General features: G+C 41.1%; 1 protein-coding gene across 2 annotated transcripts in view; it reads left to right on the top strand.

The window, feature by feature from the left end:
• KIF4A (kinesin family member 4A) overlaps window positions 1–18,469 on the top strand; it is a 79,869-nt gene that overhangs the window by 20,113 nt on the left and 41,287 nt on the right. The window contains exons 11-16 of one of the 2 annotated variants that reach the window (XM_072626599.1): window positions 7,939–8,071; window positions 9,414–9,472; window positions 9,557–9,662; window positions 13,866–13,922; window positions 14,668–14,715; window positions 14,837–15,022. In XM_072626599.1, coding sequence (XP_072482700.1) covers window positions 7,939–8,071; window positions 9,414–9,472; window positions 9,557–9,662; window positions 13,866–13,922; window positions 14,668–14,715; window positions 14,837–15,022 — 589 coding nt within the window. The remainder of the gene's footprint in view (window positions 1–7,938; window positions 8,072–9,413; window positions 9,473–9,556; window positions 9,663–13,865; window positions 13,923–14,667; window positions 14,716–14,836; window positions 15,023–18,469) is intronic. The other variant, XM_072626600.1, reaches the window with a different exon arrangement.

Here is an 18,469-nt window from a genome sequence, read left to right as displayed (position 1 = left end):
GGATGGGCAGTCATGGAGGGAGCTTGCAAATGAATTAGCTCAAAGACCCAATGGAGTATGGAGTGGTGAGATGGGCCAAGAAATCCCCTTCTGCCATACTGCTATTCCATTCTCTCAAAAGTTTTTATCGAATAATGAACTCTTTCTTCAGTGTTTTTGTGATCTTAGATTTATAAAAGTCTATTGTATCTGTTTCTCTTTATTATTGGGCTCTCTAATCTGTCCCATTGATCTATTTCCCCCCCAGCCACCTTTTTAAAAACCAAATCCAGTACTAGATCATTTTAATAGCTATTGCTTTATGCAGGGGTGGGGAACTTGCAGCCTTGACGCCACTTGTGGCCCTCTAGGTCCTTGGGTGCAGCCCTTTGACTGAATCAAAGTTTTATAGAACAAACCCTAAGAGGATTTGTTCTGTGAAGTCTGGAGGGCCACAGGTGGCCTCAAGGCCTCAGGTTTCCCACCTCTGCTTTATAGTATGGGAAGTAGGGTCACAAACATTTAAGTGCTTACTGTACAAAGAAAGGCAGAACCAGCCCTTGCCTTCAAGGAGCTCACCATCAAACATGCATAACTGTTAGATCTACTGGGATTTGGAGCCAGAGGCCAGTGACTTCTCTGAGCCTCATTTTCCTTGTCTATAAAATGAGCGGTGCCTGTAGTACCTTTTGCACAGGCTTGTGAGATTCACTTTAGATGCTTTCTGCTTTTAATTGTCCTATAAAGGCCCTCTGTTAGAAGCTGAGTTCTGGCGATCTATATGCCTTTCTTTTCACAATTTGCCACTCTGTTCTTGTTCCTTTGTTGTCTCATGTGGTTTGTTAGCGCTTCGTCAGAGCAGATAAGGCCGGCCGGCCATGAGTATCGTGATATCTGTTGCATTAAGCTCATAACTTGGGCTCAACCTCGCCATGAGATTCCAGTTACTTTGTTCTTTTTTTTCTGTTAAGATATTGGTTTATAGCTGTCTCCATGTAGGGCTTGTGTGAGTTTTGACAGGTTAATGCCTAAGTACTTTGTAATATTTTCTCGCCTTAAAGAGTATGAACTTTTCAACGCTCCATTTGTTTTAAGTGTCTTTACATTTTTATTGTTTTATCTTTTATTGTTGCCTTTTGTTTTATACCAGTCTTATTGCCTTCATTGTCCCTTCCCCGTTGAACCCCTTTCCAGTCCTTTCCTTTTTAAAAAAAAAAAAAAAAGGCCTTTAGAAAAGCCAAGCAACGTGTAGATGGTATGGACACCAGTTCACATCTGTGCTTCCCCCTTCTCTGCTAAGAGAGGACTGGCTTTTCCTTCTCAGTTCTCCTGGAATGAGATCATTCATTGGAACTCACCACAGTATCACTATTTTGTAGTAGTATTGATTGTTGGCATCATTATAGTCAATCTGTATTATTTCCCTGGGTTCTACTTTGTTTACGTCACATCACTCTATCCATTTTTTCCACCGTATTTAGAAGTGCTGATGATGGTTTGTAGGTTTACCTTATATCTCATTACTTATTAAAGCTATTATCTCAGTTTTTTAAGTCAAGTCTCTCAGGTTTTCCCAAATAAGCCAGCTGCACATAGGGATGTTTTAACCAGTCCTTTGCCTATGCTTATTTTCTTAATTTATTTTTCTTACCTTATCTCTTTAGCTAGCATTTAAAAAACTGTGCCAAATGGCAATGCTGAATAGGCAGACCAGTTTTATTCCTTTTCTTATTGTAAAAATCCCTGTTTCTCCATTACATATAATGCAAGTTTGTGGTTTCAGATAACTTTTTATCATTAAGGAGAAGTTAACCTTAAAATAATAGATTTTTTACAACCACCACAAAGTCCTACTCAGTCTTATTATGGAAGTAACCTAAGCTTCTCTAATACCGTACAAGTAGAGGACAGTCCATCAAAGGGTCTGGGACCAATGGTGGCAGTATTGCCTGTCTTTCTGGTGTCTGAGGACTGTCCTGCCTCCAGGTCCCTGCAGCCATTTTTCGGCGAACACAGCTCACAAAGGTTTTTGATGAGACTGATCATGAAATTTCATATTCTTAGTGATTCAATATGTTAAACTGATTATTTTCCCAATATTGAATCATCCTCACATTCTTGGTGTAAATTTTACTTGATCATAATAAAAAATTTTCTGTATTGCTATATTTTATCTAATGTTCTTTCTTTTTTATTTTTTTAAATTAATTTCTTCTCAACAAGTATTTATTTTCTCCCCACCTCCCCTCCCTTGAATCGAATATTCTTTGCATTTGCCTTCATTAATGGGAGGTAACATGGCAGAATGAATGAATAACCAGCTTTTGGTCCTGGAAGACCTGAGTTTGAGGTCTGCCTCTAACATATACTTGCTTTATGACCCTGGACAGTTCACTTCAACTCTCTGTGCCTTGAGCAGCTCTCTAAGAAAAGAAGTTGAGCAGTCACTCATCTGCATTGGTAGAAGGAGCTTCTTCCTTGGAATTCCTGATAGTGATGGAATCCCAGTTCTGGGATGAAAATCCAAGAGGGCTATGGGTTTCCAGTTCTTATTCTGCCTTATGAACCATACAGTAATAACAAGTATTTTTATACAGCGCCTATTATGTGCCAGGCATTGTGCTACGCACTTTACAAATATCCTCACATTTAATCCTCACAACAAACCTGAGAGATAGGTGCTCCTATTATCCCCATTTTATAGCTGAGGAAACTGAGGCATAGAGACTTGCCCAGGATCACACAGCCTAGTGAGTGTTGCAGGCTATATTTGAACTCAGGTTTTCCTGACGATAGCCCCAGAGCTTTATCCACTGAACCATATAGCTGCCATATTATTACTTGCAAGTGTTGTATTTAATTTTTTTTTATTTGCAACTTGTATATTAGAATATGATCATTTAATTTTTGTGAGTTCCTTGTATTTTGGGGGGAAGGGTATTTCTCACTTTTCCCATTGAGTTTTCTCCATATAACTATTGAATACAATTTCTTCAGAATTACTCATTAAGTGTGGATCTTGTCTTTATGTTTTTTTACTGCTTTGTGTTCTGTAAATGAGGGATTGAAATCTCCCACCATTATTGATTTTACATATTGTGTTTGTCCTTCATTTTTGAAGAGGACCGTGACATCAGGATGATGACATGACTTACAGTTGACTTTGATTTGAGGGAGGGAGGGCTGTGCAAGGTCACCAACCTCACTTTCTTCTTCTGAGCCATCTGGGTCCACTAGCCTGATATTCATCAGGATGACTGGAGATGGCCCAGGATGCAGTGTGAGACCCTGGCCCTTTCAGGCTAAGGTCTTATAGCATTCTCACTTTGAGTGAGATACTCCCATTCAATGAATAAGCTTCTTTAAGTAGTTGTTCAAGGGATGACCCCTTCAATTAAAAAAAAAAAATCAAACTGGGAGGAGAAGACCCTTAGGGTTCCTGGAGAAACATTACTATTTAGTATTTTACATGTAGCTGCTGTGTTAGTGGATATATATGTTTGATAATGGTACCTTTTTAATCGTGATATTCCCTTGTTTTCTTCCTTGTGATTACATTGAGGTAGCAACTAATTGATCACGCATATAAGGAACCCACTGTTTTGGTTTTTTTAATGCTCATTTTGATGTATTTCAGACTCTTCTTGTTTTTATATATATACCAAAAGCTGCCTTAAGGTTGTCTCTGGTTGTCCTCAGTTCTTCACACCTAGGAATTCTTATGTGGCAATCTTTTATTTTAGAAAAGAATGTTTGCTTTTTCTGGGAAATTTATTTGTGTTTAAATTCCTTTCTCTGAGCTTTGAGGATATCCTATTTTATCTGCTTCTCTCATTTCCCATTTTTTTTGGGGGGGGGGGAACTTAAGATAGTTTTATTTTTTTTTTCCCATTTTTATAGAAGAATCTTGTGCAATTCACATTGGTGAGGTTTTTATGTAAGATGTTTTTCTTTTTGCCTACTTGTAAAATCATCTTGTCATTATCCTGAACTTTGACAATATGTCTGATGAAATTGAATGAGGGTTCAGTCCTTTGGACAGCTGTAAATTCTGTTCATTTCCAATCTCCCTACTTTTCCTACTTGGAAATTTTCTTACATGATTCCCTGAGATAGAGCAGGCAGCCTCCTTTCCTCCCTCATTAAAATGTCATTTCCTGGAGTGCAGGAGCTGTTTTGGCACATCTTGGTGTCCCCATTGCTTCGTGCACAGCGCCGCGGAGCTTGAGAAATGCTTCTCCAAATTTCTTTCCTGTTTTTATGAAGCCCAATAAGTCTTCTGATTTTTTTCTACTTGTTCTACCTTATGAATCTTTTATAACTTTGTCTGTCTTGAGTCCAAAATTTTTTCCCATTGTAGAATTTCTTGGGTTTTGTTTCCTACATTATCTCTTGTTTCTATCTTCTATCTTCCAGTGTTTCAAGTAAGCCAGTTGCTTTGTTTCTCTTTGTCATAGCTATTTCTAAACTCCTTCATTGCTGTGTCTCTAGATTCTAGTCATCCTCGATTCCTTATTTTTCTTTTGAGAGTTTCAAGTAGTTTTTCTTCCTTTTGTTGTTGAGTGATTTGTTTGAAGAAGATATTGAGAAGACAGGACCTTTTGCTCCTCCATCATCCCAGGAAGTCCTTGTCCCTTAGCTTTCTACAAAGCTTGTCTCCATTTTTCTGTCTTCTTTGTTTGTTCTTAAAGAAATGTTTGCAAAGCTTTTGTACAAAACTTCGTTAATATCTGCAGATGTTCACTTAACTTTAATTTCCAGCATAGATAATTGAATAGAATATGAGTGAAGGTATCTCGGTTTCACCTTGCCCTTTTTTGCCAAATAACCATTGACACACTGTAGCCCCACATCTTCTTGTTAATTCTAGTCTGCTTAGTCTTAGGCATGTTTCCTCCATCCTCCCAGCCTTCCGTATGGCTGCCCCAGGTCATAGTCATATCTGTTTATTTAAGACCCCTGATTCTTTAGTACCAACTTTTTTCCCTTTGGGCTTTGAGGACTTTTATGTTCTATATTCTCTATATTCCTATAGTACCTATCTCTTGTAGCACTTAAGTGTTTCAGAAATTTGTCTGGAGCTAAAGAGGCAGTGTGATGTAAGGGAAAGAACACCGAATTTGGGCAAAAGGCCTGGGTTTGAATCTTGACTTTGCCACTTACTAGCCAGGTTATCCTGGGCAAATCATTTTACAGACCTAGGTTTCTTTATCCATAAAATGAGAGAATTGGGTTAGTTGTTTCTAAAGTGACATACAGCTTTCATATTCTATGATTCTAAAATGACTGATGTGCCCATAACTTATAAATTTTAGTTGGAAAAATGACCAGATGACTTGGATTTCCTAATTCCTCCTTTTTTAGTCAGTTTTGAAAGATAACATAATGATATATTCAACATTAAAGCTGGCCACCTAATAATAAATGTGATGGACCACTTTTTTGTAAAGATTATCCAACAAAAGGAAAAAACATCAGCTTCCTTTCGAGTAGGGATTCTTCAGCTTCTTTGTGGCGTGGACACCTTTGGTACTCTAGTGAAGAAGCCTTCGGACCCCTTTTCAGAATAAAGTTTTTAGATACAGAAGAATCATGGGCTTACAAAGGAAACCAATTCTATCAAAATATAGTGACAGAAGTATTGAAAAAACATTCACAGTCCCCAGGTTAAGAATACTTGATCTAGAGTAATGAATCGTTTTCAACAATGTTCCTTCAGAAATGCCTAACCAGCAAATGTTCCATAGTGTAATTTGAATTTTGATGAGATTCTCCCTTGTGGTTTTGAGGCCTTCTGAATTCATGGAATCTCTGAACTGGGTAAGAGCCCATGTAGTTTATCCCTGAAACCCTATTCTGCCCTTTTTAGAGATTAAGGGCAACAGCTGGTTATCATCCTCTCTACGGTAACCCTTATTTGTCCTAAAGATTATTCCATTTCCGTGAAGTCTTTGGATCAAATTGCAGTTCTCTTGACCTTTCTAAAATCCCTTGGGAACATTTCATACTAACTGAAATACATATTGTTGAGCTGCTTCATTTTTTAAAAAATACAGCCTTGATAGACATCAACAAGGAGGGTGTGTGTGTGTTTGTCCATTACATATAGTTTGTGGATTTAAAAAATATATATTAAATTTGCCATGATAGCATGCATCCTTCCCTACTTGTCTGAGCCTTCTGCTCTCTTTGTATTTTTAAATATTTACTGATGCTTGATTTTTCCCTTTGTTTTATTTGACCATTATCGCCATGCCCCCAAACTCTGCCATTTCGTGTTCCAAATAAGTGTAATCAAACCAAATATATTCATGGGTTATATCTAAAATGGATATCGCATTTGGCACCTCTACTCCTTACCCTCTCTGTAAAGGTAAGGAAGCATGTTTCATCATCAGTCTCCTGGAGTCATAATTTGTCATTGCATCAGTCAGAGTTGCTGCGTTTTTCAAAGTTGTTTACAATAGAGTAGTGACTTGATGAACTCAGGACAGAGAATGAGATCATTTGTTTTCGACTATCCAGTATTTTGTTCTGTTCTGTTTTGTTTTCTAATTGAGGAGGCAAAGTGGTAAGCAGAGAAAATAAGTATTTGTTCATTCAAAAAATTTGTTTTAAACAATGTTATAGTCATTGTATGAATTATTTTCCTGGTTTTACTTCAATCTGCATCAGTTCAAATAAGTCTTGCTAGGTTTCTTTGACTATGTCCCTTCCATGTTTTCTTAAAGCACAATATTCCATTGCATTCATATACCATTATATTTGTCCCATTCCCCCATTGATGGGTTGCTAGTATTTTGCTGTAACTGAAAGTTCTGCTATAGATATTTTTGTACAAATGGGTCTTTTCCCTCTGTCATTGATCCTTGGGGGATATGTGCCTAGTAAGTGGTTGAGCTGGGTCAAAAGGGATGCACAGTTTAGTGACTTTTGAGGCCTAGTTTCAAATTGCATTCCAGAATGGCTCTGCCAGTTCCTAGCTCCACCAGCAGTTCATCAGTGTGCTGTCCTTCCATAGCTCCTCCAATAGTTATCATTTTCCTCTTTTATGATCTTTGTTATTTTGATGGGTGTAAGGTAGAACCTCAATGCAGTTTTAATTTTCATTTCTGCTATTACTGAGTCAGAGCATTTTTTCATCTAGTGGTTGATAGCCTGCCTTTCTTCTTTTGAGACTTCCTATTGATATCCTTTGATAGATCCTACTCCATTTGTCCAGAACAGGCAAGAAATGATCTATGTGCTCTACAGGTATCTCAAAAGCCCACCGCCCCACCACTGCTGTTGGAAGTAAAGAATTGTACTGGAGGCCATAGAAAGAGGGTGCTTAAAGTAGACAAAACTAGTCAACAGGAGGCATTTCAGAAGAATCAAACAGGAGAGAGGTCTTCTTCATTCCTTCACCATCTTTTTGGAAGAGGATGTGCTGATTTATGATGGGCTGTGACATCTGCTCTTGGCCACTGGCCATCAGTCGAATTCCTTTGCAGTCCATCTGTAAAAACCCTTGGGATTAGATTCCAGCAAGTCTGAATGGATTGAATTTTGGTCCTGTCTTTTCCCCATAGTATTGTGCTGAGCAATATTGGAACTGCTCCTGAATGTGGGCCTATTCAGTGAAAATTTGGCTTCACTTCTCCCTGCTGATATATAAGTGGTTCGGTCCTGTGGCAAAGATTCTAAAGAGAGCAACCTTTGATTCTTATTATAATGGTATCTAACTCTGAGTTCTCTGTTGAGAGATATCAGAAAAATAGTTCTTTTCATCCCAAAGTCCCACCTGGGTGTGATTAGACTAAATTGGATGTAATCACATATATAGACCTATGTGAAGGATGAGGTGGGATAACTTGGGGCACATTTGCTCCCTAAGAAATAGCCCATGAAATTTCCTTTTGGTCACCTCTAATGTACAGCTTCTCAGGTATTTTTCTCATGACTTGATTTTTGTTCTAGTGTGGAACCATCAGAGAATCTCCAGTCCCTAATGGAAAAGAATCAGTCTCTGAATGAGGAGAATGAAAAGCTGAGCCGTGGACTCAGTGAGGCAGCTGGTCAGACAGCCCAGATGCTGGAGAGGATCATTTTGGTGAGACTTCCAGAGCTGGGGGAGGAGAGCCTTTTGCTTCGTATGGTCTGAATATTGACTAGCTTTAGTTTTCTTATTTATTCCTGCTTCTGATTTACAAAGCTCATATGGAATGAAATGGATTTGTGTTGTAAAACCCTTTAGGGGAACCCCTTTGGTGCAAAACCTAGATTTTAAAGAAGTTTTACAAAGTAGAGATTTATGCAGAGCATAATTTATGCAGAGCAGGTTCTCATTCTAGGGTGTTTGACTCTATGTATCTTTCTGTATCCATTTTCCTATTCCATCCGACTTAAAAATGGAAGAGCACTTTGGAAGGGAGGAAACTCAGTCACTCTCTTGCCACCATATCCAGTGGCCAGACTTGGTTCAGTCTCTACGCCCTTCTTGCCAGTCCAAATATAAATTCAACCTTTGACAGGCAAGCTTTTTCTGAAACCAACAAATTTCCACTAAATCAACTTTTATGACAGGCGTCCACCTATGTTACAGTGTGTTCTCCAACAAGGAAGGGTAGGTTGCTTCCAAACCTTTATTTAAAGAAGACCAAGCTTAATACCTGTGACTGGCATAATGGTGCATTTTTTTAATCATAGTTCTATATTTGATGCTTTGAGATGATGCTACTATTGGAGATCTGGTTCATATCCTAGCTCTACACCTGTGTGACCTTCCTAAAGTTGTTAAGGCTGCTTCCTGACCTGCTAAATGTGTTGGTGGGTTGGTCTGCTTCCGCTTCATGGCAGGTACTAGTTTGCACTGGAACAAAACTGTACCACAGATTCAGAAGAGAACTTTAGTGCACTGTGGACTTACATATTAGATCAGGGATTGAAATAGAACTGACAGAAACTCCTGCACCAACCTCGGTTCCCTTCTGCCTTACCCGCCCCCATCATCCACCTGGTCACTTCTCTTATTCTTCAACGGTTTTATTTTCACACCAGGTTAGCCCTGCCAGGAGGGCACCACCATTTAGTCCTGATGTAGGTAACACTGTAATTCTCTCAGATGTTGAGTTACTTTAAACAACGGGGAGTGGCATGCCGGGAAACACAGCCTTCGTCCGTGATCAGAAACTTCTCTGTGGAGACGAAGCATGAGCTGCTGTGGCAGGGCTGGTACCTAGCTCCTCAGCTGTGGTTTTTGAAGTGGTCAGTGATGACAAGAGTGAGAGTTGAGTGGCCAGCTTCCATTGCTGAATTTAACAGTGAATTTCTCTGAATAATTAATGCCTCTGAAGGCCGCCAGGATCCCACCTCTCCATCCAGTCTTCTTGTTCCTAGCCATAGATGAGCATAATTGAACAAGACTCTCATGGTCTTTGGTGTTTTTGTTACAGACAGAACAAGCGAATGAGAAACTGAACGCCAAGCTAGAAGAGCTCAAACAACATGCTGCGTAAGTGTCTTGTCACACTTGGAGTGGGAGGGGCCAGTGCCACTTTAACCTCCTCTCCTCTAATGCTTGCACTTGAACTTTCAGATGCAAGCTTGATCTGCAGAAACTGATAGAGTCTCTGGAGAATCAAGAGTTAAAAGAAAATTTGGAGATAATTCATAATCTGCAGCAGGTGATCACTCAGCTCTTGGTAAGTCAAGTAAAGATGCTATTAATACATGTGCTACTTTTATACCCATGTGTGTCCATTTTGAGAATTTCTAAAACTGGGCCCCTTACCGAAACCACATCAGGTTGCAGTTACTGAGACACATTCTTTTGTCATCATATTGTCCTTAACCCCCTGAACTGGTGATGTGGCTCCCTGCTACAGTGTGGAACATGAGCAGCCAGGTTTGCTTGACTGCCTCCTTAGAGAAGACCACCTTGGCATGAGAGGTCTTTCCCTCTATATAACCTGAAGTGAAGTAAGCTGAGACCTGGACAGCGTTATCACAGAGCAAGGTATGACCATGGGTAGCCCCATGTCTGCCTCTGTTAAAAATAACCACCTGCATGTCCCTGCATATTGAGCTGTAGGCTCAGATCTGTAAAAGAATTCCTGAAGAAGAGGTTAGACATGAGGGTTCTGCTAGGCTGTGCTGCTGAGATGGCTGCTGGACCCGTTTGATTTGGGAAGCCACTGTGAGACGGGATGTCATCTCATCTGTCACAGCTAGCATGAAGAGCAGTATTCTGCTTTATAGCCAGGGCCCAAGTGCTTGTGTCATTTGGTAAGATGCAAGAAAGACAGGGACATATTTGTGAAGCAAGATAAGCTTCCCTCATGGAGAATCTGACAACTCAGTCAAGTGATAAGCTAGATGTTCTCCCAGAGGAAGGGGCAACTGGCAACTGGCTGGCTCAAAGGAATTCTGTCTGCCTCAGGGATATGCAAAATAGGAAATAATTAACAGGAGGAAGGCATTAGAATGAAGAGGGCTTGGGAAGGGCTTCTAGTAAAGGATGAGAAATACTCAGCTCATAGATGCCAAAGATTTCAATCAACTGAAAAAGCCATGGGTTTCAATCACTTAGATCAGAGATTCCCAACCTGAGGTCCTAGAAGCAAATGTCCATGTACTAAAGAAAGCTTTCTCTATGAAAAATTAACGTATTCCTCCCTTTATTGTCTGTATGATCCTCTGTATTTACCTCTCTTAGCCTCAGTTCCCTCATCTGTAAATGAGGTAATATACCACCTACCTTGCAGGGCTATTGTGAAGACCAAATGAGATAATATTTGTAAAGTCCTTTGCAAACCTTCAAGTGCTATAGAAATACTAGCTATTATTTGGAAGTTTGCTCTTGTAGTGATTCATCTGTAGTGATTCTTAATCGAAGCTGAATTCCATTGAGGAATGTTTCAAAAAACCAAGTGGAGACACGTGTGTGGCAAGCTCTAGAATTTGTTCCTTTTGATGTTGAATAGGAAGTATGGGGGCTGAAAGGTGTTAGGAACCCCTGACTTAGCACGAAACAAGCTTCCTTATCCAATGCTCTTAACTTTATTTTTTTATTGTGGCTAAAGTTGTGTAGCTAGTAAATGCTGGAGACAGATTCCAAAGCAGTCTCCTCCAGACTCTCCATGGCACCACCTGGCTGATAATGTTAATGATTTTGCAGTTCTAATATGGAAGATAAGCACCCCCATCTGGGTTGGGAAGTCCCTTATCCCAGTCTCTTCCTCCTGGTTCTTTAATATGAGCAACAGCTCTTTTTCAAGTTTGCAAAGCACTTTGCATATGTTTTCTCATATTTTAGTCCTTGAATACAGTATCCTCTCTTAAAATCTTAGACTCTAATTTAGACGTCCTTGTCACAGTTACCCATAAAGGAATGTGTGTGTGTGTGTGTGTGTGTGTGTGTGTGTGTGTGTGTACGTGTACGTATGTCCCTTTCTCCCACTCCCACCCCCAAGTCTGTGCCACAGAAAGGATCTTGCGTGTTCTGGAGATAGTGCCTACATCCTAAAAGAATTAGCCAGTGGTTATTTGCAGGTGTACCCCAGCAAGGATGGCTTGGAATTTCCGAGCTTTGCCACCCTGGCTGTCAATTTTAGTAGGTCTTTTCCCAGGTGTAACCTTTAAATGAGTAAAGAGATAGGACTGTCCTTGAAAGAAGTACTCTAACACTAGGATTTAAGGTAGTCAAGATCCTGCAGGGCACAGGCAACAACAGGTATTTATTAAGTGCCTGCTGTGTGCAGAGTACTCTGCTGGCTGCTTTGATTCAGTCCATGCCCATGGCCAGAGAGTTTAGCCTGGTTTCTTAATTTTTTCCAGTGTCATTCAACAACACTTGAAGTAGGAGCAAAGAGAGTGTATAGTGGGAGTAACTCAAGACTGAAGTGAGTGGCTCAATCAAGATTGGCAGTAGAGTAAGGGGTCCAGGGACTCAATAGAAGAGGGTAGTGGAGACTTGAACTGGGTTCATCCAGACTTCACAGAAGGAAGGGAAGAGAGTAAAGCCAAGGGTGATGGAGAGCAGTGCAGATATGACGGCCTGGGACAGACCTGAGGGTTTGGAGTCATGAGGCACAGGGAGAAATGGAATGACAAAATATTATGATCAAATAAAGGCATTTCAGCATTTCTGAACATGAAGGTGGAACATTTGCGGGTAACAGCGAGGTCAAGGGTATGCCTGTCTCTGCAGGTGGGGTGGAGGAGGAACTCATGGGAATGGAGTAAATTGAAGAACTGAGAGGGCGGGGTGCTTGAGTGAGCAGCGGCGGTATGTAGGCTGAAGTCCCCTAGCAGCTAAACTCGATGTAAACTCATTAATCCAAATAGAAGTGGTCTCCATTTCCCTTCTCTGTGTACCAAACAGAAGCTGAAACATTTGCTTCATTAGCAGTTTCTAATTAAGGACCTGTGTGCTGTTTTTATTGATCTCTGTCTAGACCAGGTTCTTGTTCTCTGAGAGTATGGTACTTTACTGACTATGAAACATAAATCAAAGACAGGGATATGGGGGTGGGGGAAGGGGAAACCATGCCTGGGATTTCATTAACATGAAATCATGCACAGTGGATAAAGCTCTGGGCCTGGAGTCAGGAAGACTTGAGTTCAAATGTAGCCTTAGACACTTAGTAGCTGTGTGACCCTAAGCAAGCCACTTCACCTCTCTTTACCTCAGTTTCCTCAACTATAAAATGGGGATCATAAGAACAGCTACCTCTCAGAGTTGTCATGAAGATCAAATGAGATCATCGTAAAGCCCTTGGCACAATGCCTGGAACTATAAGTACCATGTAAATGTTAGCTACTATCATATTGACATGCCAGTGCAGGTTGATACCTTCTCTTACCTGTGGTCTTAGAGATTTGCCCAGAGCACTGTGTAACAGCAAGGACCCTGGCATAGACAGAAGGGCCTGCTGTTCAGGTTCTTAGATATGCTTTTCTAAAAGGAAAGCAACTTTTGAGGGGTAAGCCCATATATCATTCACTTAGTTCAGGGGAAAAGTCAGCACCCTGAACTTCAGAGAAAATACAAACAGAGAAACAAAGATCAACCAACAGACAGGGCTTCCAACTATCTGACCATAAGCAATACGTACATCACAGATCAGCAGACAGATCCAACTGTCTGACCATACGTACATAGTTACCCAACAGAGAAGCACCAACATCTGGGTTTTCAAAGCTGGGGTGGGGGGTGTTTCTTAGCAGCTGCCCAGCATCTCCTGGCCAAACAAACACTTTCAATGAGTAAGCCACAAAACAAAACCTCACCTCAGAGTATATTTACACTTTTCAGAACCATAAGGCATCCCCACCCTTGACAACCAGTGCCTCATTAGAAATTAACAAAAGGTGTGGGCCTTCTTACAAAACAGATCTCCCCTAATCAAACTTCCCTTAATGGGCAGGCCCATTAATGGGTGGAGAAGATCTTTAACTCTCATAATTAACACTGAGAAATTAAGTACTCTTGCTCACGTGGCCAGGAGGGGACCCAGGCTAGACTAGAATCCAAGTCTTTCTAACTTTGAAGCCAACTGGTAAAGCATATAAAGAAAGGGCACTTGGTGAAACAGAAAAGGACCAGTTGCCCAGGCCAGTGCTCCAGTCCAGTAGGATCATCTCTGGCAAAAGAGGATGGAGCACTTGCCATACAGCTTCATTTTTACAGAAGCCACAAAGTTTTTCATCATGGAAAAAAAAAATGGTGGCAAATGTTAAAATGGAGTCGTGGGTTGGGGTATGGATGACTTCAGGACTGTGCTTGATCCATTGAAGGGTATCTAAATATAGATTTTTTTTTTAAACACTCAATGGCTGCTATAAAAACATCTGTTGACTTAACCAAGAAGGCTTTTTTCTAAACCAAAGTATCATTTTCATAGGACGAGACTGCTGCATGCATGGACTCCACTGGTGAGATTCCCACTGAGCCAGATGCCGTGAGTAACCTGCCCTTTTGTGTACAATTGCAAGCTCTAACTGAGCTGCTTCCTCCACCACCCTTAGAGTGCCCTGGCCTTTGGGAAAGCTTTGTCTGTAGTACCTGGTGCTTAGTAAAGGCTAGCAGCACCACTTACTGATATTGTTTGTGCTAGGCAGCATCCTTTATGTTGTTTCATAAAAGTCCAGGGAGCTAAAATGAAGGGGAGGGAAATTAGAAAATCGTGTCCCGGAGCAAGAAGAGATTGGAAATGAAGCAGAAGGAAGGTTGTTTGTTCAGGCCAAAGAGAGATTTATATGAGATGAGCTTCTTCTGTGGCGAGAGACCAGAATGAGGGAAAGGTAGGTGACTAGGATAGGGGACACAGAACCAATCAGGTAGGGTCGAAGGTCAGGCACTAGAGTGAATCAGCAAATTGGGCTGGTTGTTTGGGTGCTTTTCCTGCCTGAGGGCAAGGTAAAAACTTCTGGAAGTACTTTTTGAGACTGGACTGAGGGGGTGCAGAAACAGCTTCCTTGTAAGAGGTGACCTTCATCTCTTCACCACCAGCCTCCCAAGATAACACCTCTGTGGGGCTTTCTGGGGGCCTCTTTTGTGAAAGACATAAGAGAAAATGTGTAAGACAATTGAGACCTGAGGTAATGGGGGGGCAGCCAAGATGCAAATTTCACAGACAGCCATTGTTGAGAGAAAAGATCAGTTCTGGGGTCATCAGTTAGAAAAACCATTACTTGTGATTGCAGTGGGATGAATGGCTCAAGACAAAGCTTACAGACATTGAGGCATGTAAGGTAAGAATGACCCCAGTTATGGGATGGTAACTGAGGGATGGCCAAGAGAACTGACCAGGTAACAGGGCACAGGGAGTCCCAAATGCCTGTTTCTTTTGCAAATCATTCTATTCTCTTGCAGCAAGTGGAAACTAGCCCCAATACCAGCAGATCCTCTCCTGATTTCACCACACAGCATGCACTGCGCCAGGCTCAGATGTCCAAGGAGCTGATAGAGTTGAATAAAACCCTGGCTCTGAAAGAAGCCCTGGCCAAGAAAATGACTCAGAATGACAGTCACCTGCAGCCCATTCATTTCCAGTACCAGGTAATGTTGCTGGCTTTGATGTAGAATCTGGGTGTGTCTGGCATCTCTCTCCTTAAGCAGACTTCTCTGCTGAAGATTAATGGGTACTTCCTCTTGATTCAGAAGACAAGGGACTTGGTCCAGTATAGCTCAAGTGTTCAAGTTTTGAAATACTAGAGCATAGGAGCCCTTTCATTTATTTCCTTCTTCAGAGTGTCTGCAAAGAAATGCATTTTGATAGCACTCTAAAAAACAGTCTTTCCTTGCTTTCAGGGGAAGTCCTATTCTAATGGTGGAACTAAACTTCTGATCTTAGAACCAGTAGAAAAAGAATTCCCTTACTTGGAATCAGGCTCATGAGTCTTTCACCAGTGGCTAAATTCTTTTTCAGAGTATTTGTTTCTGAGTCATGGTGGTACTTCTTTCAGGGCAAGGCTCTGGCCCCCACACCTAGGCCAAGTCTTTTCTGTTCAACCTTTCTAGTTTGATGTACCCGTGAACGCGTCAGGACATATATAGGGCATTCTTCCTCCATTCTCTCTAGCCGTGTTCTCATTCATTCAGCCTCTACTACCCACCAACCACTGAACGTTTGCACCTATATGGACCTGCCAAATTTCCTTTTTAATTCCCACCCACACACTTGGAGAAGAAAAGTTCAGATAAATTTTGACCTAAATGATTTTCACTACCCCTCCCTGCTCCCTCCACCACCACCATTTTGCAGTAGCAACTGAGGTTGAGATAAATGTGCTTTGACCTTTCAGCTATGAGAACCAGGCAACACGCTTCTCCCCTTCTTGGAAGGGGATGGGGCTTCAGTCCATATCTGGTGTTTTCCCTACAATCAAAGGTGCTTAAGCCTCAAATATGAAACTTTTTAAAAATACCTTTCATATGCAGAGCGCATTGTCTCTGTCCTCTCCTGCACAGAAAAAGCCTCAATGTGACCTTCTGTTCAAGTAGCCCTTTCACAGCAATTTGAAGAACTCCAACAGCAAAGGGAAGAGACATTTAGGAGCCAGGTTGCAGTTTAGTAAATGTGGATGAGAATTGCGCAACATCATGCTTAGTTACCCAGGTTGCAGATACTTGAATGATTCTTCCCATTTCAGAATGAAAACTTTGTTAGGAAATTGTATAAGTAAATACTGTATTTCTATGTGTGCGCATGTAGACACATGTATATATTACTGACCACTTTCTCCATGTAGACCGTGGTATATTTGTTATACGATATAACAATGAGATTATTTGAAAATGTTTTCCTAGTTTAATGAACACCAAAAAAGGACATTTCCATATACAAAACAGAATAGAAAAAGATTATATATGAAAATTCAAATCTCTATCACATATAACTCAGTTGGGTTGTTTTTTTTTTAAAAAGAATATAATATATTCAATGTGTTCTTTTCAAAGCTGTCCTCTTTTTCCTTCTGATCTTTGATTCTCCTCTGTCCATTTTTTAAAATGCATCTTTGTGGGGGTTAATTGTACCTTTAGCCTCCCTCTCCCTACCACCTACCCCCTTTTTCCATGTACACCATACAAAAAGAAAAACGCAATTTTTGAAACAAATAAGCCTAGTCAAGCAAAATAAATCTGCATGTTTGCCATGTCCAAAAATGTAGCTCCTGATTCTGGGTATTTGTCCTTGCTGTTCCCTCATGCCTTTGTTTTTGATGGAATTAAATGCTGCCAAAGTACAGGCAAAGCTTAGAGAGATACAGGATTCCTGGCTCAGTAAGAAGGCAGATGAAATTCAGTTTTATGCTGATAGTAATAATCCAAAGCACTTTTATGATTCCCTGAAAGCTATTTATGGACCAAAAACTTATGGTGCATCCCAACTACTCAGTGCTGATAGAGCCACATTGATTGGTGATAAGGAAATGATCCTAGAGAGATGGGCTGAACACTTCCATAGTGTTCTCAACAGACCATCATCAATCAATGCTGAGGCCATTGACCGTTTACCTCAGGTTGAAGTCAGTCCCTTCTTAGCTGAACTTCCAACTGAGGAAGAGGTTTTGAGGGCCATTAGGCTCCTTTCATGTGGCAAAGCAGCTGGTGCTGATTCTATTCCAGCTGAGATGTACAAGGTAGGGGGACCACTGCTCATACAAAAGCTGACTGAAATTTTCCAGGTTATATGGCAAGAGGAGGTTATCCCCCAGGAGTTCAAGGATGCCTCCATTGTCCATCTCTGTAAGGGTAAAGGGAATAGATTGTCCTGCAACAATCACAGAGGATTCTCTCTCTTAGACATTGCTGGCAGAATTCTTGCTAGAGTCCTCCTTAATAGTCTGATCCTTCACTTGGAAGATGGACATATACCTGAGAGCTAGTATGGCTTCAGAAAGGGCCGAGGAACAGTTGACACGGTGTTTGCTGCCCAACAACTCCAAGATCAAAGCCAGGAGCAGAACAGAGGTCTGTATACAACGTTTGTGGATCTGACCAAGGCCTTTGACACTGTTAGTCATGAGGGCTTATGGAAAATTATGTCAAAATTTGGTTGCCCAGAGAAATTCCTCAATATTGTACGTCAATTTCATGATGGCATGTTTGCCCAGGTTCTGGATAATGGACAAAGCTCTCATGCTTTCCCAATCACCAATGGAGTAAAACAGGGCTGTGTGTTTGCTCCCATGCTTTTTAGCACATTTTCAGCCATGTTGACAAATGCTTTCAATGAGAATGAACACAGCGTCAAGGTCAACTACTGTACTGATGGTAAGTTCTTCAATTTGAAAAGGTTACAAGCCAAGACCAAAGTGGAGGGAGTGTTGGTGCATGATTTTCTGTGTGCAGATGACTGTGCACTCAATGCAGCCTCTGAGGCTGAGATGCAACAAAGTATGGATCAATTCTCTGCTGCCTGTGCTAATTTTGGCCTAATAATTAACACCAAAAAAACACAGGTGCTCCATCAGCCACCACCACACCATCCATGCGTGGAACCATCAGTTACCACAAATGGAGAAGTTTTGAATGCTGTGGATAAGTTTACTTACCTTGGTAGTATACTTTCCAGGGATGTACACATTAACAATGAGGTTGATGTACGTGTTGCCAGAGCTAGCTCAGTGTTTGGGAGGCTCCAAAGAAAAGTTTGGGAGAGAAGAAGTATTAGACTGACTACCAAACTGAAGGTCTACAGAGCTGTTGTGCTGACCTCATTGTTATATGCTTATGAAACATGGACAGTCTACCAACGCCATGCCAGGAAACTGAATCACTTCCACTTGAACTGTCTTAGGAAGATTCTGAGGATCACCTGGCAGGATAAGGTACCAGACACTGAAGTCCTTGCTGAAGCTGCCAAGTATTCAAGCTATGCTTCAGAGAGTGCAACTCCGATGGGCTGGCCACGTTGTTTGAATGCAAAATGTATGCTTGCCAAAAAGACTGTTTTATGGAGAACTTTGTGTGGGGCAGGCGATCACATGGTGGCCAGAAGAA

The sequence above is a fragment of the Notamacropus eugenii genome, chromosome X (genome assembly GCF_028372415.1).
Source record: "Notamacropus eugenii isolate mMacEug1 chromosome X, mMacEug1.pri_v2, whole genome shotgun sequence".
NCBI classification, from domain to species: Eukaryota; Metazoa; Chordata; class Mammalia; order Diprotodontia; family Macropodidae; genus Notamacropus; species Notamacropus eugenii.
The sequence above is the reverse complement of the archived record's forward strand: the minus strand, read 5'-3'. Positions and strand labels throughout refer to the sequence as shown.